Source organism: Mytilus edulis, chromosome 6, assembly GCF_963676685.1.
Source record: "Mytilus edulis chromosome 6, xbMytEdul2.2, whole genome shotgun sequence".
Lineage (NCBI taxonomy): Eukaryota > Metazoa > Mollusca > Bivalvia > Mytilida > Mytilidae > Mytilus > Mytilus edulis.
The window spans coordinates 75,706,400-75,733,717 of record NC_092349.1 but is presented as its reverse complement, the minus strand read 5'-3'; the positions used below and the strand labels follow the sequence as shown (position 1 = coordinate 75,733,717).

Genomic DNA, 27,318 nt, shown 5'->3' with positions numbered 1-27,318 from the left:
GTTATTTGAGCTGAATTTAGATCATTTAGTTCAACACCATATTAAAAAAAAACAAAACAAAAAGACCAACAGACAAACATTTGTACACATGTTAAAACAAAGAAAACTAAAGACTGAGCGACACAAACTCCACTGCCGTATAGTTTGAATGTTATTTTTTTTCGATTTGTTTCACTTTTCCATTTTGTGACATCTTGACTGTGAATTCATTTTGCAAATTGTATAACAAGAGACGCATACTCTGTCGATGCATACGATATGGGTCCTGATGAATTTCATTGTTAGAATTTTACAAAGCATGATCACAGTTTTAACAGGCAAAACAATAAGAGCAGGAATAGAACAATCGTTGCTTTTGTCGTAAATTCTTGTGTATAATTAGGATTTGCATACCCTTCTGCAGCACTTGTGATCATTATTTTTTGGCGGGATTCGTGTTGCTCAGTCTTTCGTTTTCTATAGATATAGGAAAATGTGGTATGAGTGCCAATCAGACAACTCCATATCCAAGTCACAGTTTATAAAAGTTAAACCATTTTATGTGTTTATGTGATTCATAAGAGTTTCTCGTTTCTCGTTTTTTATATAGGTTAGACCGTTGGTTTTCCCGTTTGAATGGTTTTACATTAAAAATGTTTGGGGCTTGTTGCTCGGTGTGAGCATATGCTCCATTTTGAAGACCGTACTTTTGACCTATAATGGTTCACTTTTATAGAATGTGACTCAGATGGCGAGCTGTCTCATTGGCATTCAAACCACATCTTCCTATATATTCATTATAGGTCAAGGTATGGTCTTAATATGGAGCCTCGGCTCACAACGAACAGCAAGCTATTAAGGGCCCCACCAATTACTAGTTTCAAACCAACGGTCTAATCTATACAAACAAAAAATAGAAACACTTATGAACCACATAAACAGACGACAACCACTGAACATCGGATTCCTGACTCAGGACAGGTGCAAACTATTGCAGCGGTATTAAACGTTTTAATGGTACCAAACCTTCTCCCTTTTCTGAAAGATATGTATAACATCACAACATAGAAAGTCATACTGTAATATATCAATTGGAATGGCCTAACACAATAAAAAAACGAGTAACACAAAATAACACACAATGAACCAATAAAATTGATATGTGATACAAAGTAAATACGTAGTTTATTAAAATAAGGGATTAATTAATTTTAAAATTCCTATTATACACAGGTAAATGAAAATAATTCTGGTGTTAAGTATACTTCTTCATCTGTTTATTTAATCTCCCGTTAAGGAATACAAAGAAAGTTCTTGTTTGTAAAAAAAAATAATCTAAAACTTGGTACATGTGGGGTGAATAGCAACTTTAAAACTATACAATTGGTGCTCGATAAACCATTGTGTTCCTCGTGTACAGTTGTTGGAACAGTATTTAAGGAGAAAGGAAACCATTTTGATGTTCATAGTACGAAGAAGTGACTATTCGTAGAAATTACAAACAGTCAAAGCTTGTATATAGACCAGATACATTACAAATAGTGTTAACAGACAAAATTAACAAATTAACATTGAAAAGTACGATGTGAGAGTACTAGCAGTTATCTATATCTTGTTTAATAGTTTTTACTGTTATTAGTCTGTCAGTCTATCAGTCTGTCTGTCTAATTGGGTTTTGTTCTGTCTTTTTATTTTAGCTATTGCGTTAACAGTTTATTTTCGATTCTACTCGAGTATGAATGTCTCTTTTGGTATCTTTTGCCTCTCTTTTGGTATCTTTTGCCTCTCTGTTGGTATCTTTTGCCTCTCTGTTGGTATCTTTTGCCTCTCTTTTGGTATCTTTGCCTCTCTGTTGGTATCTTTTGCCTCTCTTTTGTTTGGTATCTTTTGCCTCTCTTTTGGTATATTTTGCCTCTCTGTTGGTATATTTTGCCTCTCTTTTGGTTTATTTTGCCTCTCTGTTGGTATCTTTTGCCTCTCTGTTGGTATCTTTTGCCTCTCTTTTGGTATCTTTGCCTCTCTGTTGGTATCTTTTGCCTCTCTTTTGTTTGGTATCTTTTGCCTCTCTTTTGGTATCTTTTGCCTCTCTTTTGGTATATTTTGCCTCTCTGTTGGTATATTTTGCCTCTCTTTTGGTTTATTTTGCCTCTCTGTTGGTATCTTTTGCCTCTCTTTTGGTATCTTTTGCCTCTCTTTTGGTATCTTTTCCTCTCTGTTGGTATATTTTGCCTCTCTGTTGGTATCTGTTGCCTCTCTTTTGGTATCTTTTGCCTCTCTTTTGGTATCTTTTACCTCTCTTTTGGTATCTTTTGCCTCTCTTTTGGTATCTTTTGCCTCTCTGTTGGTATATTTTGCCTCTCTGTTGGTATCTTTTGCCTCTCTTTTGGTATCTTTGCCTCTCTGTTGGTATCTTTTGCCTCTCTTTTTGGTATCTTTTGCCTCTCTTTTGGTATCTTTTGCCTCTCTGTTGGTATATTTTGCCTCTCTGTTGGTATCTTTTGCCTCTCTTTTGGTATCTTTTGCCTCTCTTTTCGTATCTTTTGCCTCTCTGTTGGTATCTTTTGCCTCTCTGTTGGTATCTTTTGCCTCTCTTTTGGTATCTTTGCCTCTCTGTTGGTATCTTTTGCCTCTCTTTTGTTTGGTATCTTTTGCCTCTCTTTTGGTATATTTTGCCTCTCTGTTGGTATATTTTGCCTCTCTTTTGGTTTATTTTGCCTCTCTGTTGGTATCTTTTGCCTCTCTGTTGGTATCTTTTGCCTCTCTTTTGGTATCTTTGCCTCTCTGTTGGTATCTTTTGCCTCTCTTTTGTTTGGTATCTTTTGCCTCTCTTTTGGTATCTTTTGCCTCTCTTTTGGTATCTTTTGCCTCTCTTTTGGTATATTTTGCCTCTCTGTTGGTATATTTTGCCTCTCTTTTGGTTTATTTTGCCTCTCTGTTGGTATCTTTTGCCTCTCTTTTGGTATCTTTTGCCTCTCTTTTGGTATCTTTTCCTCTCTGTTGGTATATTTTGCCTCTCTGTTGGTATCTGTTGCCTCTCTTTTGGTATCTTTTGCCTCTCTGTTGGTATCTTTTGCCTCTCTTTTGGTATCTTTTGCCTCTCTGTTGGTATCTTTTGCCTCTCTTTTGGTATCTTTTGCCTCTCTGTTGGTATCTTTTGCCTCTCTTTCTGTATCTTTTGCCTCTCTGTTGGTATCTTTTACCTCTCTTTTGGTATCTTTTGCCTCTCTGTTGGTATCTTTTGCCTCTCTTTCTGTATCTTTTGCCTCTCTTTTGGTATCTTTTGCCTCTCTTTTGGTATCTTTTGCCTCTCTTTTACCATATGGACATTTTGATTAGTCACACATTTCGTGTAAAAAATGACACCGTTGAAATGAAGTTGAGGTCATCGCTCCATATTTTTTTTGGACACAATCACGATTTGGTTGACCATGATTGAATAATCATTTCATATATAATAACTGATATGTTCTAATTGTCGTAACTACAATTCTTCTTTCCTCGAATATGACTGACTGAATATTCATACCCGTGTTTGTACTAATAGGAGAAACATGACGGGTGGCACAAGTGGATTAGGATATGCGTGCCCTTCAGGAGCAACTGAAATCAACTCCAGTTTTTTGTGGGGTTTGTGTAGCTCTGTCTTTTTTTTGTGTTTAATTGTATGTCTGTTGGTTATGTTCTTTTTTATCGTGGCGTAGTTGGTTTATCTTTGACACTTGAGTTCAAATGTCCCTTTGGGTTCTGTTGCTTCTCTTTTTCGCTAATAAAAATGACTTCAAAATATAAAATTTAAGTCAGTTTCTGCTTCCAAAAAATCAAATGATTTATTTTTGTCATTGAAAAAAGTAAAATCACCATAATACCGAACTCCCCAATATGGTTATACCAATCAGACCATTTACTTAGGAAGTTTACTGATCGTATATGATTATGTATTTGTCTCCTGCAACGAAAGTTCTAGAATAGGAACAAAACATTTTATTAATGTATGAGATAAGATAAGATAGGATAAGATAAGATTTATTTTATTAAAGTGTCACCATCCATTACAATATCAATATATATATATATATACATAAAGTCATAAGAACCTAACATTTAAGTAAAAGGGTGCCAGCCAAAAACTACTTATGAGACACTATCATTAAAATAAACATATAATACATACATAAAAGGACAGCTTTGTTACATTTAAAAAGTATTTCGTAAATAAAAAAAAAACAAAAAAAAACCATATATAATTTCTACATGACATGTTTACGTCGATAAAACATATGATAAAGGGAACTAGCTAAAAGAGGAACCATATTCTCATTACACATAAGATAACGAAGTTTTTCAATATCGCATAAATACTCAAAATCAACATTTAAAAGACAGGCTGTGGCATATAATTCATGTCTGTTATCAGAGTAAAAACAACAATTAAAAAGAAAGTGTTTTTCATCTTCAATTTGGCAACTATCACAACAAATACATAAACGGTCTTGTAGAGGTTCTGGTGGTCTAGCATATCGACCTGTTTCAACTTTAAGTTGTAACGAACCAGCTCTGAATAGTGACAAAATACGTCTGTGGCATCTATTATTAACTACCTTTACATAAGGCTCCGTACCAATACAAGTTTTAAACAATCTATAAAATCTTAATTTATTACCATTGACATTATTTTAATCATTCCATACTTCATGGTGCCAAGATTCTTTTTCAAAAGTTTGTATAGAATCCCATACGTTACTCATATTAATTTCATCTTCTACATTTATAATCAAACTATATTTACGAGCTAACTGTTAAACTCTATAATCCCATGACGATTTTCTTCTAATCGCCCAGGTATGAACCTTTTTACATATATTACTGGTATTGTCACATTTAAGACGATTCCATAGTTTAAAAACTTCAACTTATAGAAATGCATCACCTGATAAAAAACCCATATCACCTCTAGCAGCTAAGTTGCTGCTTCTTTTGCTTAAGCCTAAGAAAAATTTACAAGCATTGTTTTGCAAATTATTTATACAATTATGTATATTAATGCCCCATACACCGGAAGCATATGTAAAAAAGTGTCATATAATTTAGTAAATACATCAAAATTCATACCACCAAGTTTACAAAATTTTGCTTTAATAACACCAAGAGCTCTATTAGCTGATTTATACAATGCTTTGGCAATTATAGAATAATCTGAAAATTCATTCAAAAGTACACCAAGATATTTATAACAAGCTGCATATTCAAGACAAAGTTCACCACATTTGAACTGAAAATTACTTCTTAGTATAGATTTATTTCTAAAATGAACAATTTGGTTTTGTTTTTATTTAGAGTTAATCTCCACTTTTCACACCACTTGTTTAAAACGTCAAACTGTTTTTGCAGTTTCTCTGCATCAGGTGCAATCTATGCAATATCATCAGCATATAATAACATAGAGACCATTATGTCATCTATTTGAATACCACAATTTGCTTCTTTAATATCTGAGACTAAATCATTTACATTGATAGAAAATAAAGTCGGCGATAAAACACAGCCTTGTTTTACACCAAGAGCAACAGGAAAATTGGATGTCATAAAGTTATTTACTCTGACTGCACAATTGACATTACTGTATAAAGAAGTAATACAATTTTAAAATATACCGCTAATACCAATTTTTCGCAATTTAAATAGTAGACAGTCTCTATCAACGGTATCAAATGCTTTCTTTGCGTCAACAAAACATACAAATGTATCCTTTTTTGCATTTTTTTTCTACTTTTGACAATATTATCTAATACATAAACATGATCTGTACAGTTTCTACCTTTTCGAAAACCGTTCTGTTCATCACATAAAATTTCATTTTCATTCAGCCATTTATTCAAACGCTTATTCAAAATGTCAGCATAAATTTTACATGGGATAGATTAAATAGTTATACCTCTATATGACATAGGATCGAATTTACAACCACTATCATTTTTTGGAATAGGATTAATAATTCCATTTAACCATAAATCAGGCACTTTACCATTTTGAAAGCAGAATGAAATAAGTTTAAATAACAGGTCTATACATATGCTATAGCGTAAACTTTCCGCAGGTATATGGTCAAAACCGACGGCTTTATTCAATTTAGTCCTATTTACAGCGTCAATGACATCTTGTCTCGTAACAGGGCAGTTCAAAGTGTCACAGTTCCTAGTCGGGAAAACATGATTACTTCCCTTTACCCAGTCTAAATGATTGTTATCAAAGTTGCCATTATTACCAGAATTAAATAGTTTTTCATAATCTGTTTTCCATTTGTCCAGGACAACATCAACATCACTACTAAAGCCTTCATCTGTTTTTACTTTGAATGGAATGTTTTGGCGACGTTCATTCGCAATACCAATATTACCAATGTATTTCCAAAAGTCCCGAGTGTTATTACTTTCAAACAGTTTCGACAAATTATCCTGCTCCTTTAATTGAAATTTACATTTAGTATTTCTATTTAGTTTATCGAACTGATTACGAATATTACAAAGTTCCTGTTTTAATTTACGTCTCAGATTAGTGCAGTTTTTGCATTTCAACCACTGCTTTTCTTTAATACACACTTTATACCATAATGAGGTAAGTTCTTCAGTTCAATATGGTTTTCGAAGCGATTTCTTCCTTTTATTCGAACTTGGTCCTGTTGGGGTCTTCAATACGGGAACTGCGTCTTTCATCTCTTTTTCTATTAGAGTAACAAACTCTGTATATGCACTATCAATGTCTTTATTTGTGACTAGTTCGTGTTCAATTTTGTCAATAGTATCTTGAATGTGTTTATTGTTATTTAGAAAGTTCAATGGGAAGCGTTTCAAATTGTACCTGGGTTTATCTGTATTTGGTGCTTGTCCAATATTACTCGTATCGCATGCAATGTCTTTCTTTACGTAAACAGTCCAAACTATTGGTCCATGGTCCGGTATGGACTTTTCAAAGTTCAATCCAGTATCGACTATAAGATCAGACATTAAAAACACGTCACAGCTTGTACACATGTCTAAAAGATATTGCGAATTCAACATTAATATAACAACTAAATTTCACAAATTAAATGTATTTCCATCCATTGTCAATATGAACTATGTTTATTTTAAATTAAAGGTGATCGTGAGGAAATACAACACAATGTGGATACTTTATGAATGTTTCAAGTGCTGATTGAATTTGATTCAAGAAAATATCATTTCCAATAAATGATAGATGTACTCCATCGTCAGAATATAGCGCCGGATGACGGTCGTCAAAATCTAGATATTTGATAACATATCCTCCATGTTTGAGTATATAAGATCTCACTCCCCTATTTATTCTCTTTCTTGTAACTTCCATGGCATGGTCATCGCTTGAGTAACGCCATGAACGCCTGGAAAGAATGCTTGACCATATAAGAGAGCAATTTGGGAGCATTTGAGACAGAATTGCTATTGTGAATTTAATGTGATATAGCAGAGCACCACATGGTACATTTCTTATGTCATTTCCACCACAATGCAATATCAACGCATGTGGAATTTTGCTGCATAAATTAATTATGCTGTTAACGGTGCCAACAACATCGTCCCATTTCATACCAGATATGCCTGCCCATCGCAAAAAACAATTATTATTTTTTAAAAGACCTAAATTACTACCTGAAGGTCTGTTCTCTGAGTGATCACGAGCACTGCATATTATTGAAGAACCAATAATCCATATTTCATTACTGAGACAAGCTGAAATTATAAGTTATTTGGTTAGCTTAATTCTTATATAACGTTTAAAGGATGTAGATTTCCAACGACCTAAAGTCATAATGTCTTCATCAGTATGGCCATTCATAGCAAAATGTGTAGCTGCACCTATTCAAAATAAATGCGTGTTGTACTCATTTGGATTACAATCAACAAATTTCATGGTCTTGCATAGTACACTAGAAAATTGATATCGTGTTACACCGGTTTTGTTAAAATGACAAAAAAAGTGGTCCATTGTTTTTGTGTCTGATTGAAATAAAGTTTAATAACAATCTCACCGGGCAAATATCTACTTGATTAAACCTTTCAACTGTTAATGTTGTAGATAAACCTTTTTGGTCTGTTTTCGAAAAGGGAATTGTGATATATGCAGATTGTGAATGATGTGAAACATTGACATCTTCATTGTTAATGACATGTTGCGTATTTCTATTAATTGTAATTTCACCAATTCTCAAAAATGCAAAAAATGCTAATGAAAACATGGATCTGAATAACGTACATTCATATCCTGAAGAACAGACAAATTGCAACGAGTTTATTAATCGCGCTAATATTTCTAAAGTTATAGGTTTGCGACTACAATGTATCTACTACACCATATAATTTGTCATTTCCTTTCAACATTTTTTGTATAATGAACGATGAAGTCAAATCTGTGAGCCCATTTATTCGTAAATAATAGCTTAAACCTGATAAGTACACCTTAACCGTTGCAGGAGCATACCCTAATTTTGATAAATAAGCAACATAATTTACTAAATGCGAAATACTGGGCGGCCATGTATTTCCTAAACCTTCTTCTAATCTAAATGAAACAAATGAAGTCAGTCCATTGTTATACGTTTTCCATGTGTTCTGAAAATTCGATGCGTCCAATAGCTTTGCTATTTCTGGCCTAAAATGATCCAAAATTCCTCCGGAATTGTAGCTGGATGTGTATCTGCTGTCAGAGCCAGACTTTTGAATTTCTGAATTTTTTTACGAGAAATACAATCTGCAATTATATTTGTATAACCAGGAATGAACTGTGCTTTTATGTGAAAATTGCCTAATAACGACCAATATACTATGTGTCTAACAAGGTTCATAATTCGTATAGATTTTGACGTCTTCTTATTTAAAATTTCAACCACGGCATTATTATCCGAATTAAATAAAAAAAAAATTTTTTTTAAATACATTACCCCAGAAATACACAGATAGTGCAATAGGTATCATTTCTAAATATGATATATCACTGAGAACTTCAGTACCAGACCATTCTACAAGCCATTTAAGAAAAGCCCATTTACCTTGGAAATAGCAGCCACACCCTTTTGTTGAACCACCATCGCTGTCAGTAAATAGTTGTAAAACTGAATTTGAAGTCCAATCAATTTCGAGCATGTAACTAATGCCGTTAAATTTGTCTAAAAACAATTCCCAAACCAATAAGTCTTGATACATGCCTTCTGTGATTCTGACATAATGATGCGGTTTCTTTGCGTGACTACTTTCCAAATAAATTCGTCTGCTAAATGCTCTGCCGGCAGGTAGAGCTTTTGCACAGAAAGCTAATGACCCACACAAAGATTGTAGGTCCTTAAAGTGATCTTTTTCCTACCCAATACCCATTTAATTTTCGACTTTAACTCCAATACTGTGTCCTCCGAAATTTGTATTAGCATTTTTTCTGTGTCTATAAGTAAACCTAAATAACTAAATTTTGTTGTTTGGCCTTCTGTTTTTTCATGAGCAATTTGGTCTCCAAGACGACAACATACTTTATCAAAACTATTCATCAGATTTTTACAATCCTCAGTATTGCTTTTACCGGCAAATAAAAAATCATCCAAATAATGATCAAGATTATCTGAATTGGACTCATTCATGACAGCCCATTGAATAAAAGTTGAAAATTTTTCGAATAAGCAATTTGATTCTGAGTTCCCCATAAGCAATGATTTATCTATGAAATAATATAAATTAAGTTTAAACCTTAATAGATCAAAGTCCTTTTTTTTCCAATTTCCACATTTGAACCCAGTCTTTTAATCAAATCAATAACATTGTCGAAAGACGAATACTTTACTGTAGTAAACGTTTCATTAATAAAGTCATTTACACTCAAATTTGGCGGAACAGATAAGTGCGTAATCAATCTAAATCCACCAGTTTTCTTAGGAATTACACCGATAGGCGAACACCTTAGATTAGATATAGGTCTAGTCAAAAAAGGACCAGCTATGCAACCATTTTTTACTTCACTCATGACTTTTTCACTTGCCACCCAAGGATTTAGGATGACTGAATGTAATTTTTTTGATTCAATCCTACATCGTGGTCCAAAATAATTTAACCTAAAACCTTCAGAAAATCCCTTATATAATATCATTGCATCATGTTGATTTGGATAATTGAAAAGGAGTTTATTTAATTCTGTGACATTGATCGGAGTAAAGCCAAGACAACATATGTCCAGCGGATTAATTAAAGATTCTGAAAAATATAAAATTTAATTGTTAAATGTGTGTGGTGCGGCCATTCGAAGGGCAGGGAATCTACTTCCTTGAGGTCTAAATCCTTAATTCGAATTCGCTGCTCTTTGAAAATGTGTTTGAGTTCTAGGTGTAAAATTTCTAGCAACTCTTACTGTATTTTGATATGTGCCTCGGGCTGCATTTTGAGCACGAGCATATGCCTGGTTGCTATTTGCTTGTTGTGGACAGACAGCGAAAGGATGGGCCATTCCGCATTTCATACATAAAATTGGTGTAAAAACAGTTTTGTCGATGACAAGCTCCCTTAAAATTGTAATCATAGCATGGTCGATTACCTACACTTGTCTGTTGAATTGATTACCCTCCGGTTCCCCATTATATATGACGGTGTACCATAAAATGCCATCAATGGAAGACCAAGATCTTGTAGGATTGTTTGCCATTCTTAATCTAAACTGCTGGTCATAACAATAAATCTTCTCAAAAGACACTTGTGTACCTCTAATGATTGACATATAAGTGGTCAATTCATTAGCTAAATTTGGAAAACGTTGAATAAATATTTTCATATAGTTTATAAATGCATCAGTCCATGACTCAATGTTTTGAATAGATTTAACTTTGCTGTTTTGTTTGATATGATTACAAGTGAACCGGCTGTATTATCATAACTTATAACATTTTGAGGTCTGTCAATTTGACTAATAAAGTTTTGATAAAGAAGTAATGACAAATCTATGTATTCTCTATTCCATATTTTTTTCTTTTAAATTTTGAGATACGTAAACATCACATTCTGACTGATTAGGTATAAGCATAGGATCATTATTTATCTCACCATTTTGATTGGGCATTGGTACAGGAGCTGAAATTTCCACTTGCGCAAATGGCGCTTGTACGTTCAGCGCTGGTGTTACGGGACCTTGCAAGGCAGGTTGTCTTTCAATAGGCAAAGGAGCCTGGATTGGTAGAGGAAGAGGTGCTTGTACTTCACCAACAACTGCCCCAACATCTTGAATTCCTGGTGCAGCAACTGCACGGTTCCTCCTTCCGCGTCGTCTCTTTGGTGGTTGAGCTTCAACAACGGGCACTCGTGCGCGCCCATTCCCATTTCTCCGTCGACCAATTCTAGGCATTTGTATAAACGAAATAGGTTAAAAATTGAAGTACTGACTAACATCACATAATAAGTATCATCTGTCTCTTAGTTTAATTTATTTTATAACAGTATCAATGCATCGACTTCAATATTAATTTACTCATATCTATCAACTCAGTCATTTGATCTTAAATCAATAATTTAATTCCTTAAATTGTCTCTTATCTAAATAAATGTCTCACCGGTACAAGTATATCACGAGAATGACGTGTAAAATATATAAATAAGAATAATTAGCTTAATCTGTAAACATACACATACCTGCCTCTACGATTTATAACAGGTATAGTACTTTTACATTCTGCATCAAGGATAAATTAAAATGTGAAATTAAAAATATTTAGGCAATGCATGTACTAGTAAAAATTATTCATTTAAAATTGTCCAATACCACGTGGCCAATCCGCACGTTAAATTCGTCGAAGTAATAAGTTAATTTAATTATTACAAAAAATATAAATGAAATCTTTAAATCCGAATTAAATTCAAAATATTAATTCTTAAACGAACTAATTAAAACAATACTTATCTTGATAGTGTATGTAAAATATTTCTCTTAATTTTTTAACGTCCACTCTGTTCGGTTTTCAAGGTAAAAGAGACCATTAAATTGCACGGACTTTTATTACTCGGCTGTCACATGCTCAAATTAGCATAATAAGAGTAAGGACGACTCGATTTGTCGAGTCTCAATACATGTATATGTTAATTTAATAAATGAATTTAATTTTTATTTAATTAAATTCTAGTATTTTGAAAATTACCATGTTGATTATGTAAGTGCTTATCAATTATTGATTTTTATAACATTTACGTTAACAGTACTTCTTTCAACAGTCATTAGTGGTTAATTGGTTTCAAACATATTTTAAACGATACTCTTGTTTTTATCGGATAAACCTTGCAAATAGTTGGAATGTTTCTATTCATATATAAAACCGTCAGTTGAAACTATTATAGTTTATAGTTAAGAAAATAATTATAAAATAGGCATTTTAGTTGAATTTAGTTTTGCTTAAAAGTCAAATAAAGAGGGGTATGATTGCATACAAGACAATTATTTACAAATGTACAAAGCTTTAAAAAAAACCATGAAATTTAGTCAAACAATGGAGCATTGGCGTCAACAGTTTATTTTCTACTCACAGTTGGAATGTACCTTTTGGTATCTTTCGTCTCTCTTTTCCAATGTAGACATTCTGATTAGACATATTTTTAGTAGAAGTAAATGCGACAGTTGACGTGAATTTAAGGTCATCCCTTCAAAAGTTAATGGACTCATTCACAATTCGGTTGACTGTTATAGATTATTTATTTCGCACATATTAACGGATATATGCTACAATTTTCGTAACTACTATCTTGCCTCCCCCAAAGGTGACCTACTGCATAAGAATCACTCCCGGGTTAGTACTAACATGACTAACATGATGGGTGACTTATTTGGATCAGAATGTGCTTACTTTCCGGCGCAACTGTGATCAGCGCCAGCTTTTGGTGGTGTGTGCATTGTTCGGTCAATATTGTGTGTATTGTATACTATCGTTTGCCTATTTGTCTGTTTGTTTGTTTGTCTATATGTCTGTTGGTCAATATCACTTTTGTCATGGCGTAGTCCGTTTAGTTTTTGACTAATGAATTTAAATGTCCCTTTGGGTTCTTTTGCCTATCTTTTACGCTAATAAAACTTACTTCACAATTTAGTATTTTAGTTACCTGCTTCCTAAAAATCAAATGATTAACTTTTGTCATTGAATTTGGTTAAACCAGTCAGACCATAAACATAGAAAGTTTTATGATTTTGTAGTAACAAACAAATTGCTGGAACTAAAACAAAACACAGTATTAAGGTATAAGCATGGCAGATGCTGATTCTTTTAGATATCTGACAAACTGAGATTATTGATTGATAAAATTATTTTGTCGAATTTGTCATCTTTAGTAGCTTTAATATTTCTAAAACCCTTTTCTGATGTATTGTTTCCTCTTTGCTATTTTATATTCATCTGGACTTTTGAAAATATCATGTTAACTATTAAGGTACTAATTATTCATTAATTTTTATAGCATTTACGTAAATAGCTATCAATGGTATCAGGCTTAAACTTTGATAGGCCAGACGCGCGTTTCATCTACATAATACTCACCAGTGACTCTCGAATCAAAATAATTAAAAAGGCAAACAATGATAAAGCCGAAGAGCATTGAAACCCACAATTCCAAGACGTTGTGCCAAATACGAGTAAGTTGATACATACCTGGGATAAGAAAATCCTTTGTTCGAATAATTCATACTTTTGTGAACAATAAATTTATAAAAATAACCATACAGTTGATATTCATGTTCTTAAAAAAAATCGTTCATTGAACAGCCATTTGGGATAATATTGGTTTCAAACATATTTTAAATAATACTGTTGTTTTTAACTGATAATCCTTGCAATTAAGTATGTTTCTTTTCATGTATTAAAACTTCAGGTGAAACTATTACTGATGATTTTTAACTTTAATTATAACAAAGGGTAGTAAAGTTGATTTAGTTCATGTGTTTAAATGGACCTCTTGGTATATTTTGCCTCTCTTTTAAGATAAAGACATTTTGATTGGTCCAATATTTTGTAGTAATGCATGACACAGTTGAATTGAATTTGAATTTATACCTTCATAGAATTTTGACATTGCCATTAAAGCAGGAGGATTGACATGCCACAAGACCAGATTCAACCCACCACTTTTTTCTTAAAATGCCCTGTACCAAGTCAGGAAAATGGCCATTGTTATATTATAGTTCGTTTTTGTGTGTGTTACATTTTGATGTTGTGTTTCTGTTGTATCGGATTTCTCTCATTTTTGATACGTTTCCCTCAGTTTTAGTTTGTAACCCTGATTTGTTTTTTCTCTATCGATTTATGAATTTCGAGCAGCGGTATACTACTGTTACCTTTATTGAAGACTCCATCACGTTTTGGTCGATTGTTATTGAATATTTCTCTAGCAGTTATTGATGAATATATGCTCCAATTGCCGTAACTACTATCCCGCGATCCCAATATGTGGCCTACTGAAAAGACTCATTTCCGGGTTAATTCTAACATGAGTAACATGATGGATGACATATGTGTTTCAGGATATGCGAGAACAACGCCATCTCTTGGTGGTTTTTTTGTTAGTCAGTCTATTTTGGGGGGTTTTGTCTGTTGTCTGTATCATGTGTATGTTGTTGCTGTTTTTCGCTTTTGCCATGGCGCTGTCAGTTTATTTGTCTATTTTGGGGGGTTTTGTCTGTTGTCTGTATCATGTGTATGTTGTTGCTGTTTTTCGCTTTTGCCATGGCGCTGTCAGTTTATTTGTGACATATGGGTTTATATGTCCATTTGGATTCTTTAGCTTTCAATATTGTATTTTAGTTAGTATCTGTTCTCTAAAAAATCAAATGATTCATTTTTGTTATTGAATATGGTTATACCAATCAGACCATTAACATAGGACATTTATTGTGTATTTTCCACCTGCAACTAAATTTCTTGAATAAAAACAAAACATACGATTAATTGATAAGTTTATAAGTAATGTAAAATTAAACCCAACCTGTATTTTTTCTATATCCCTTGGAACATTTTTATGTATTTCTGTCATTGAAAGTTATGTTCATGTATATATTAATCAAAGATCTTTAACGGTGCAAATATGAAAGATTTGTATGACAAATGAGGATTCTTTAAAAATCTGAATAACTGAATTAATCATTCATGTTAAAATTTATCGTATTTGTCATCTTGATTCAGTCGCTTTCATATTTTGCTCACACCTTTTTCTGGTAAAAAAATGTATTACTCCCTCTTTGCTATTTCATATTCATCCGGTCTTTTGTAAATTATCATGTTGATTATTTAGGTGCTTATAATTTATTAATTTTTTATAGCATTTACGTGAAACAGTTCTTTTTTCAACAGCCATTTGGTGTTAATTGGTTTCAAACATTTTTAACAATACGGATGTTTTCATCTGTCCAATCGATAAAAACATCCTTTTATTGATCATGCTTACGTCAAAAGGGTGCAATTATTAGGACTGTTTCTTTTCATATCTTTAATCTTCAGGTGAAACTGATGATTTTTAAAGTGAATTATGAAATAGATATTTGAGTTGAATTTTGTTTTGTCCAAAAGTCAAATAATAATTTAGCAAAAGTAGTATCATTGATAATTAGACAATTATTTACAATAGTTGAAACAAAACAAAAACATAAAATATAATACACGAAAAATTTGTTGGATTTTACAAAATTTCTAAATTTTAGAAATATAAAAGTTTGTATCTTTTAAGCAATTTGTTTCCTTATCCTGTGTGCACGTGTGGATATTTTGATATGAAAAGTGGCCGCTAATTAAATTGCGGGTGTTAAGGCCGAAGTATTTCAATGAGCATAACCTATGTATAACTTGTAAAGTATTATTTAACGGATTTTGTTACCACACATTACTTAAAACCTCTAATAATTTAAACTGATTGTTATAGTTTGTGCATATGTTGTAATGTAAAACCACTGTCCAAAGTAAGGGATGGAGCGCTCACAAACATGTTTTACCTCGCAACATTCTTAATGTGCCTTTCCCAAGCCTGTAGTTTAGTGGTTGAATTTGTTTTAAGTCTGTTTTTGAAAATTGTTTTGTTATTAGTACGGCCGTTAGATTTTCTCAATTGAATTATTTAACATTTTCCCTTTCTGGGTCTTTTATAACCGACCTTACGGAATGCGTTTTTTTTTTCATTGTTGAAGGTCAAGCGGTTATATATAATTGCTTACATTCACTTCATTTCAACTATGATGGATAAAAAAAGGTGTGCACGACTGCCAAAGAGACAACTCTCCACAAGAGACCAAAAGGATACAGAAGTTATCAACTATAAGTGACTGTACTGCCTTCGTCAATGAGCAAAGCCCATACCGTATAGTCAGCTCTAAAAGGCCCCGAAATGACAATGTAAAACAATTCAAACGAGTAAACTAATGGTCTAATGCATGTAGTTGTCTCATTTGTAAACATCTGTTGGAGCAGAAGTTTGGTGCATTACCTTCTGAAATGACAATTCTGGTTCTATTCAGAAGTGTTAAACAAAATTAAACTGACTCTAGGAGATACGACTTTACGATTTAATGTTAGGTCAGGGTATAGTTTGTCTTCCCAAACTGTATACTAGTGTCGACAAGTGTTTGAAGTGGAGGTTTATTCGTCGAATGATCAATTAAAAAGACCATTTTTCTAGTAAATCAGTATAAGGGAAGTCGCTTACCAAATGAAAATGTCAAAAGCTCAAACACATCACACGAAGGGAAAACAGCTGTCATATTACTGACTTGGTACAGGCATTTCCTTATGCAGAAAATTAAACCTAGTTAATGCTGAGTTTTGTTCTTTTTTTAATTTTTTTTAAGATATTGTGTTTTGTATGTTTATATGTATTTAAAGTAATGAAATATTGCAATCGACATGCTAGACGACAAAGAAAAAATGCATTAAGCAAATGTCAAATTATAAAGGATTTGAAGAGTTTGTATTGCCAGATATTTGTTTCACGTAAATATTTTTCATTTGTGCTGTTTTGCAAGTTTACCAAAAAAAAACATGAAGTGTTTTACGTTCTCGTGGTCATTCAAAAGAATGAAAATCAATAAAGTGAGTTTTTTTTTTTATATATTTCTCTAGAACTTAATTTCATGTAGGATAAATGTTGCAAATTTAAGTTTATTGATATTTTTATTGCAGTCATTTTACGAACTAATTTTTTGACAAAGCTCATGTTTATTTCTACGAATTAGCCATTAATTCACATGAGACATATCGATACATTTTGAGTTTACATTTAAAGGATCATATGACTAAATATTCGATTACAACTAATCATCGACGATGATAATTATCATCTTTGTTCCAGTAACAATACAATTAGAACTATCACAAACATATGAAATACATTGATTAGTTCGGCAATTTAACCCTGTTAAATTTTATGTATATTTTACTCATATTAAATCGTTTCAAATGGAAAAGTCATTAATTGTAAAAACAATACAGCTATACCTGCAGATTTTGATCCTTTAAACAACTAAATTTGTATTAAATGGTAATCAATTATACGAGATGACGACTAACATCTATGAAACCTTATATTTCACATATATATATATATACGTTAATTTCGTTTTCTTTTTCAGTATGTTGCTTATTTATCACAGCCACCAATAATGGTACACATATTTAAAGCATAACCATATAGGTTAATATAGAAACAAGTGTTTTGAACATTGGAAATATCCATACGTTTTAAAACATTCGATGGATAGCATTTAAAATTATACATTTTGTTAAACATGCAAAGATGATTTATATAGGTTATGAATTTTAAGTATTATTTTTTCAGGTAATATTTGCTAGAAAAAAATCAAAGCAACCATGAAGAATTGTAGTTATTCAAGTGTTTTCTTTAACTAAAAAAATCCTCATAGATATCAGGATTGGAAGTTTTTTTTTTTGCCAGACGCACGAATCCTCTTCAACAGATTCATTAGTAACAAAATTTTAAAAAAGACCAAGTAAATTCAGTATCGATGGCAAATCTTTGATAACGTAAATGTAGGCATGACATAATTTAGCTTAGAGAAGTTTTGAAACTTAAATTTGTGTAGACAACTTTCTATGGCTTTTAAGATACTATCTTTACATCAATGTATACTTTTGTTATTTGTGTCAATTGGGCTGGTTTTTATTTTGTTTTTACCTCAAATAGTTTGTTTGCATATATGTATTTATGTTTCTTTTCTTTTCATTCACATAAAATGTATAAGGTAAAATCACAAAAATCCTGAACTCCGAAGTAAATTCAAAATGAAAAGTTCGTAATCAAATGGCGTTTACCTTCGATATAAGTCTAACATATCAACATATGCACACACTTTACGACGAAAAGCAATTCCTATTCTATGATCTCTGAGATGAAACTTTAAACTTAAGTGCAATTCAAATCTCTGGAAATTTTACCGAGTTATTGCTTTGTTTTTTAAAAAAAAAAAGGCTTTAATTCAATCAGTGTTCAAGATAACATAGAATATTTAATTGGATTATAATTACAGGTAATTGCATCCGAGATTAATTTGTTGAGGTTCAATACATATAATCTTAAGTTCAGTACATAAACATTAGACAAATCTTTGCAGTTTTATTGTCATTTTATATTTCATCAGATCCACAAGCAAAGGACTTAAATCGGTTGTAATTATTAAATTACTTTTAAATCAATTAACTATTTACCTATAATTACTAGTAGTTATTACTAAACCAATCGGCCGTAGTAGATATATGAATAATTTGTACATCCCGGATCGATATTCCATCCAATAATGATACTGTGCTAACAGAGAAATAATAAAAGTAGGAAAGTTTATGTTTTAGGCCATGGATATGAACTCGGTACGGATATCTCTACTTTTAGGAATATTTGGTGGTAAGTTGTATTATACTTTTCCATCATCAGGTTTATTTACTGACTACTATCTTTATTACTGAATTTTAAGCATTTAACATTAAATAACAATATCAGTTTTATTTGTCAATGTAAATTAAGTCGTCAATTGGTATTATTTGTGATAAATAAAATTCTTGGTTATTTGCTTATCTTTAAAACTTGTTTTGCTTTATGTATTTATGTATAATATCAGTTATTTAATAAGTTTAAGGTGGTACCTAACACTTTAACTAAAATTAATTTGGGTCGTTTAATTTTCTTAAAATTTAGACAAAGTATTTACTTTGACCCTTTGACAAAAATATGAAAATTTCAAAAAATTTGAACCAACCGTTTTATCAGAAAAATTACACTGGTTATATAGCAGTTTGACAAACACTTATTTTGATCATTGAGAAGCTTAATACTCCCTTATGAACACTACGTCATTAAAACGTTCTGCTGATTTCACAGAGTTATCTCCCTGTAGTGTTAGGTACCACCTTAAAGAGTCAGTTTGTCAATTTTCAAGACGGAATTAATTTGAAGATTATTCACAACGTTTTGTTCTTGCAACGATAGTTAGATAGTTTAAACATTAAAACACTTTCTGAAATAATTCTTATTCATACGAAGATTGTTCGTAAAGTTCATCTATTATCACCTCGAAAGCATAATGAAACACAAATATTTGAAAAACCAGATTTAAAAAATCAAGAATTTGAACAGCTTAAAACTGTTGTATTGTTACACCACTGTCACATTTTATTAGGTGGGTTAAGCTCTTACAAGCATGATTCCCATTCCATTCTTTAAGTGCCTGTCCAAAGTCAGAAACCAAGCTGAGTTTTGAGGGGTTGTCATTGGTACATGTTTAAGTTGTTTTTTATAATCCATTTGAGCGTTATTCTTTTTGTTTGAATTGATTCAAGTTATTCATTTCGGTGATTTTTGTTGCCGATTAAGTGGTATGTGTTTTTCTCATTGTTGAATACTGTTCGGTTGCATGTTGCTTACATCCACTTAATTTGAACTGTAATTGAAGATTGTCTAATCGGAAAAATCTCACTCCTTTTCTTTATATAATATTTATTTTATTTCCGTTTTCGATTTCCTTTTTTATGTCGTGTTAAAAGGGATTGTATATCTTTTTGTTGTTTAAAGAAATGATTCAAAGCTTTAGACGAAAATAAAAGCAATAACGTTAGCCTAAATTATAAAGGATTTTTAAGGTTTTTTGGCAATAAATTTTGTGTAAGAAATTAATATGAAAATTTTTACGGGTTAAAATTTTTCATTCACCTCGTTTGGTTATCAAACTTAAAAACAAGTCGTATGCTTCGCTGTATACATATTTTTATTTTTCATCAAATTAATTAGTGAAGTGTTTAACATAAAGTTTCTTCGATAACAAATTCCTCATAGGAAAACAAAAAAGCTTCAACATTAGGCGAAGTGTGGTCAATAATTAAAACGCAACGAATTAAAACAAACAATAAAACTTATTGATGACGACTTAACTTGTTATGACGTTATCACTATGTGTTGATATTTATTTGAAGTGAAAACATAATGGCAATCACCAGGATTGACAAAAGTAAAAGCGACATAAGGGACATATTTTGTTAATTCAGACAAAACGACGATAACAAAAATTAATGTGTAGTAGTACAGAAAAGTTAATCAAACTAATTAAAAGTCAGATGTCTGTTTCGATTGATTACCAAATTTTGTAAATAAAGCAGAACTATAAACGAGTGTCATACATGTGGACGGTTTAGCCAGCTATAAAACTATGTTTTTGTTTAACATTTTTATTTACTTTTCCTTTTCGAATGTGCCTTGGAGTCCGGCAGTTTCGTTATACTTGTTTTCGTACAAAGGTAAAAATTGTTCAAATGTTCGGTATTTTTTTCAGCATTATACTTGCATCTATAAACAAAGACTCTCTTCGTTTTCTGTGATCAAATCGTTTCTTTAAGTTCATAAAGACTATTCCTTACAAGAATGAAATATGTCTCATTTATCTAGTGTAGGTGTCTATAATTTTAGACTTGGAAATGCGGCTAAGATATGGAAGTTCTTTTATAAGAATTGACAGTTCAAAAGCTTTAATTATCTGAAAGATGATTTGCCAGTGAATTAAATATATATTGAAGACATGATTAGTATATTTTTTCAATGAAACAAAGCTGTTTTTGTATTAAAATTACTGTAAACCAACTTCTTTTCGCAGATATTTTATTTCCTGATTAACCATCTCTAGTCCATTTCACAGCGATTTAATTTCTTGATTCTAAAATTTAAAAAATCAAAAGATTCTATTTTTACTTGCTTAGATTTATATTCGCGTTATTTTTCTATTGCCAAAAGTCGCTGGCGAAAAATAGTTGATTGATAGTATATATTTACGGTACTTTCTTCATATCAAAACAAAACGGAAGACAAAGAGAGAAAAACACAAATAGTCAAACAAAAATGTACAAAAAAAATAAAATTGTTTTTAACTTAAATCACATATTTCTTTTTTACAACATAATATGTATTCTCATTGAAAACTCAATATTTTAAATGTCATATATGTACATGATACAGATCCCGTGAAGCTGGTTTCCAAAAATTATAAGTAGCCAACAACAAAGTAAAGACTAAACATATTATAGAAAACACTGGATTGAACAACATGCATTTTTATTTTACCTAAAGACAATAAAAATATTAAACTTATTCGCTAAATATAAAGAATTAGATTACACAACGAATTTATTTCTTTTTATTACTTTTATACTACTTACGATATGGACCACTTTTATAAACATGAAAAAGTAAAGGTGGAGATGTTTCAAACTAAAATGTTTTTATTGAAACTCATACTTTTGTAGGTAAATAATTACAAACATTCCAAAAACTTTTCTGAAATTAGAAAATCGTTGAGGATCTAACTTCAATTTGAATCAATTGATTATTATTAGCTCCTTATTTTTTTAATATTATGCAGTAGTTTATTATATTTGGAATAAAAACTTAAATTATAATTAAATGTTAACATTTCAACTGATATTTTCATAACTGTTACAGGAAATGAAAGCCTATAACTATTCGCATTGTAATATACTTATAACTTTCTTTCGACAATTTTTTATATACCATTAATAAAATGCATGTCTTTCGGAATTGTCAGTATTTGAAGCTACAATTTCGTGTACAATTATGCCTGCCAACTGCATTAATTTGAGCACCACTGATTACTCTTATACAGACAAATGCGCATCTGCACAATTAGACCTCTAATGAAATGAAATGTTGAAATATTCATATCACTAATGGTTTTCTATCCCAAGGAAATGAGTGTATTAGTTGTACATGTTGTATTTGTCTTAAGTTTTTTGGAATGCTTTTCAACTTCGTATTTATTTTTTCCTTTCAACTGATTTAAACTACTCCCATGTCAGTAATATCAACTATAATCCTGGTATCTTTATCTCAGATGTATAAACATTTGCTTTTAAAGATATAACCAGCGCAAATATCAGCACTTTTGTGTTGAAATGAAACAGCAATGAATATGTTGTTTGCGTAATTCAATTGTTTAAAAATGTAAATCTATTTAAAACTTTAAGGTTGTTTTTCATCCCAAGAATACATTGCCTCAGCGCATAAGTTTGTTATAGTTTTTCATCTTCAAAATCGTATTAGATTTCAGCGTCCAGCTGTGTTGCTTCATGTGTTACTCTTAAGTAGAAAAAAGAGTCTAGCGTACCATTTTATACGATCGGTTTCTTTGATGATATATTATGTTGTTGTCTTGATTAACGCTGACCCATTTGAATTAGAAAATGGAAAAGGTTTAAATTATCATAACAAACACAACTTGATAATAGATAGATTTGTTTTCAAATGAATTCATTTTGTTGAATTTGACCTTTCTTTGTTATCTGCCATTTAGTTATATACATATACAAAGTACATGTAGCTTCTAAATGCCAAAGTACTCAATAGGTCGATACATCGTCTGTTCACTTTGTATTCCTTAGGAGAATCATCAGGTGTACTGTTTTCGGAACAATTTTCTTAAATCCTCTACTTGTTTGATTAATTTCGAAATTACTAAAAATTCAAGGTTTTAACTCCTGACTGTTGAATAGACTTTGGGTAAATGTATCTATTTCTTCTATGTTCCTTGCATAAACTATCATATATCTTTTATTATGGTTTCTACGTAGTTATCATCTATGACTTCGATACGAGCGTTCCGATGTTATTTTCATTTTATTTTACAACATTAGATATATATTTTGGTAAGTTCGATATTAAATAAGTATAACTTGTAATTTAGTTTCTTCCTTCATTTGAAAACCTATGAAAAAGACGTATTTTTAATCTTAACGACAAAGTCCGTGTGCTTGTATTTTTTCCTTAGTAACTGTAGCACTATTCATGTCCATTGCAGGATGTTTTTTCAATATTGTCGACATCGCGATATCGTGTCAACATTGTTTAAATTGTTTGAACCCTTATATAGTGTTTACATCGTTGACATCGATAACATTGCGATGTATACAATGTTGGTTGAAAGAATATCGTGTTTACATTGTGTATATCACGATTTTTACAATGTAACTCGATGTCGTGTCAACATCGTTTACATTGTTTGAACTCTAATATATTGTTTACATCGCTGACATCGTTTATATCGCGATGTATACAATGTTGAAACGATATCGTGCCAACATCGTTAACATTGTTTGAACTCTGATATATTGTTTATATCGTTGACATCGTTAACATCGCGATGTATACAATTTTGAAACGATATCGGTAGTACATCGATTACATACTGATACTTACAATGTTAACACAATGTTAAAAGAAACATAAAAATGTAAACTGTATACATGTAATCTAAGGACTTTATTGAAAAACATTAAGGAATAAAAAACTTTTTTTAGAGATATATAATTGATATCTAAAAAAATTACACATATTATTTTGTTTTAATTAAGTTGTAATGTGAAATGAAAACCTGATACTCGTAAAAATAATAAGAAGAGATAATTAGTAATTTGTGAGCTTTGTCATTTAAATAATTAAGGTACAGGACTAACACTTTTATTTTTTTTTTATATTTTTTACAAGTCGGTCCCTATTAAACATTTCAGACAGTTTTAACATAAATAAATTATGACTGTTTGACGCCTGACGTTAAAGGACATTACTACGCTCATATAGGGAATAAGCATTACTAAAGCAATATAAATGCTACGTTTAAAACAATACAGTTTAAAGCTTTTCTTATGCTAAAGCGAGTGATGTAAACATATAAGAAATATAGGGAAAGAACAAAGAATTATTTTCATAACAGCGTGAACAACAGCAATACTCGATCATGTAGGTAACATAATTGAATCATTTCCTGTAAAACTATTTGTAATTGGCTAATATGTGAACCATGTAAACACAGAGGTGAAGACTTGATATACAATATAAAAACGATGTTGACACAGTATTGTTAACATCGTGATGTATACGATGTTGACACAGTATTGTTAACATCGTGATGTATACGATGTTAACAAGGTACACAGGAAGAAGATATAAGAAGATGTGATATAAGTGCAAATGAGACAACTAGTCATTTAAGTCATACGTTTTATAAGTAAACCAGTATAGGTCAAAGTATTGTAATTAACACGGAGTCTTGGTTCTTATCGAACAGCAACCTATAAAAGGCACAAAAACACAAAGTGTAAAATCATTTCAACAGGAATACAACGGTCTAATACAAAAGTCATGTAAAAACCGAGAAATCAGAAACACAAATTAACACCTCAACAAACAACCACTACTGAACAACAGATTTCTGACTAAGGAAGGTGCAAACAAATGCAGCCAGTTTAACGTTTAAATACGTACCATAGACTCAATATAAAATTTAAACACGATTTTGACACAAAATTGTTAACATCGCGATGTGAACAATGTAAACAGAAAGGTATATATGAAAAAAGAGAGGTGGTATGATTGCAAATAAGTCAAATTTTCACTAGAGACCAAATGACACATTCATTATCATCTATATGTAATTGATGGCCTTTAACAATGAGCATAGTCCATATCACATAGTTAACTATAAAAGACGCCGACATGACAAATGGAAAACAATTTAAATTATAAAAACTAACTGATTAATTTATTTAAGGAAAACGAACGAAAATCAAATATGTATATACAACAAAAACAAGATGTTGACACTATATTGTAACATTACGATGCATACAATGTGGACGATGTAAACAGAAAGGTCTAGACTTTAACTACAACAAAAACAAGATGTTGACACTATATTGTAACATTACGATGCATACAATGTGGACGATGTAAACAGAAAGGTCTAGACTTTAACTACAACAAAAACAAGATGTTGACACTATATTGTAACATTACGATGCATACAATGTGGACGATGTAAACAGAAAGGTCTAGACTTTAAGGTAGATCATAAGTAAATGTTTTTTGAGACAGAATTTTCTTATATTTTGCTTAAATAAAGATTTTTCTATGCTTTTTTAAAAAATATAATAAAAAGTGTGGGTCACCGTGCTATTTTTCAAGCTATGAGTCGTTAAAAATTGCCTAAATTTGGTTAGTTTGTTCATGAAAAAACACATAAGAGTGCATAAAAAAAAATCTATGAGATAGAATTTTGAAATAAATTGTGAGAAGAAAGGTTTCATAATATGTTTTAAGAAAATAAAAAGAAAAGATGGTGTCACCGAACTTGTTTTCTTTCCACAAGTAAAAATTAAAAATTTCCCTATAAGCCCAGTATAAATTTTGTACTTAAAGAGTTATCTCCCCTTAAATGGCTCATTTTGAAAAAATATGGTTTTAAAAACCAAAAAGTTTGATATTTGTTAAAATATTTTGAATAATATAATAAATTAACTAGTTTTCTTTATATAAATAAATAGTTCAAGCATTAAATTGCAAATCTGTTTCCAAATTTGCGGATTTGGGCAAATAACTAGACCGATTTTTTACTGTAATTGTACAATCCAAGATGGCGGTATACCATGAATCTACCTTAACTACAACAAAAACATGATGCTGACACGATTTTGTTTACATCAAGATGTATACAATGGGTTCACACAATGCATTTGATGTTGACGATGTGAACGATGCAAAAACGATATTGTTAACATCGCGATGCATACAATGTGAAAGATGTAAAGAGAAAGGTATAGACACTATATATACAATATAAACACGATGTTGACACGATATTGTCAACATCGCAATGTATACGATGTGAACGATGTAAACAGAAAGGTATAGACCTTATATATACAATATAAACACGATGTTGACACGATATTGTCAAAATCGCGATGCATACGATGTTAACGATGTAAACAGAAAGGTATAGACTCTATATATACAATGTAAACACGATGTGGACACGATATCGTCAACATCGTGATGTATACGATGTGAACGATGTAAACAAAAAGGTATAGACTATATATATACAATATAAGCACGATGTGGACACGATATTGTCAACATCGCGATGCATACGATGTTAACGATGTAAACAGAAAGGTATAGACTCTATGTATACAATGTAAACACGATGTGGACACGATATCGTCAACATCGTGATGTATACGATGTGAACGATGTAAACAAAAAGGTATAGACTATATATATACAATATAAACACGATAAGGACACGATATTGTCAACATCGCGATGTGTACAATGTGAACGATGTAAACACAAAGGTACTGAACATATCGATAGGATACAATGTAAACACATTAACGACACTATAAAGTTGACATTGCGATGTTGACAATATCGACAAAACATCGTGCACTAGACATAGTTCAGCACTATAGCATTTAAAGTTGTGATCGACCTATCAAGAGAATTGGCAAATAGAAGTTGAATGTGTACATGTACATAAGGTAAAAATCATTTGATATCATCAGGTGTAGTGTAAGCCATCTTTTACTGTCAAGAGTTATTCCCCCTTAAATGACTCATTTGAAAAAAATATTCGAAAAACAAAAACAAAATATATTTTTTTATATATTTTTGAAAAATTAGAAGTAAGAATTTAAAACACTATATCGTTGAACACTAAATAACAATCTGTATATATTGGTAATTTTTGTGACGTTTTGGTGTCAATTATAAAGGCAGTATGACATTGTGACTGATTTGTAAAAACTATTTAAATATTAATAGCCTCCAAACCTTCATTACAATTATATTTATATGAGGCAGATAACAGGATTAAATTTGTTTACGCGAGACGCACGTTTTTTAAACAAAATACTCATCTATGATGCTCGAATGATAAAATACCAAACAGAAAACAAAGTTAAAGTAAAATTGAGAAAGGAAATGGTGAATATGT

At 31.3% G+C, this 27,318-nt stretch overlaps 1 protein-coding gene across 1 annotated transcript in view; it reads left to right on the top strand.

Annotated features, from left to right (window-relative positions):
• Positions 1 to 18,715: 18,715 nt before the first annotated feature.
• LOC139528429 (serine-rich adhesin for platelets-like) overlaps positions 18,716 to 27,318 on the top strand; it is a 28,036-nt gene continuing 19,433 nt past the window's right edge. Inside the window, exon 1 of the mRNA XM_071324398.1 lies at positions 18,716 to 18,890. Within this exon, the coding sequence (XP_071180499.1) occupies positions 18,842 to 18,890 (49 nt within the window). The 5' untranslated portion in view covers positions 18,716 to 18,841. The remainder of the gene's footprint in view (positions 18,891 to 27,318) is intronic.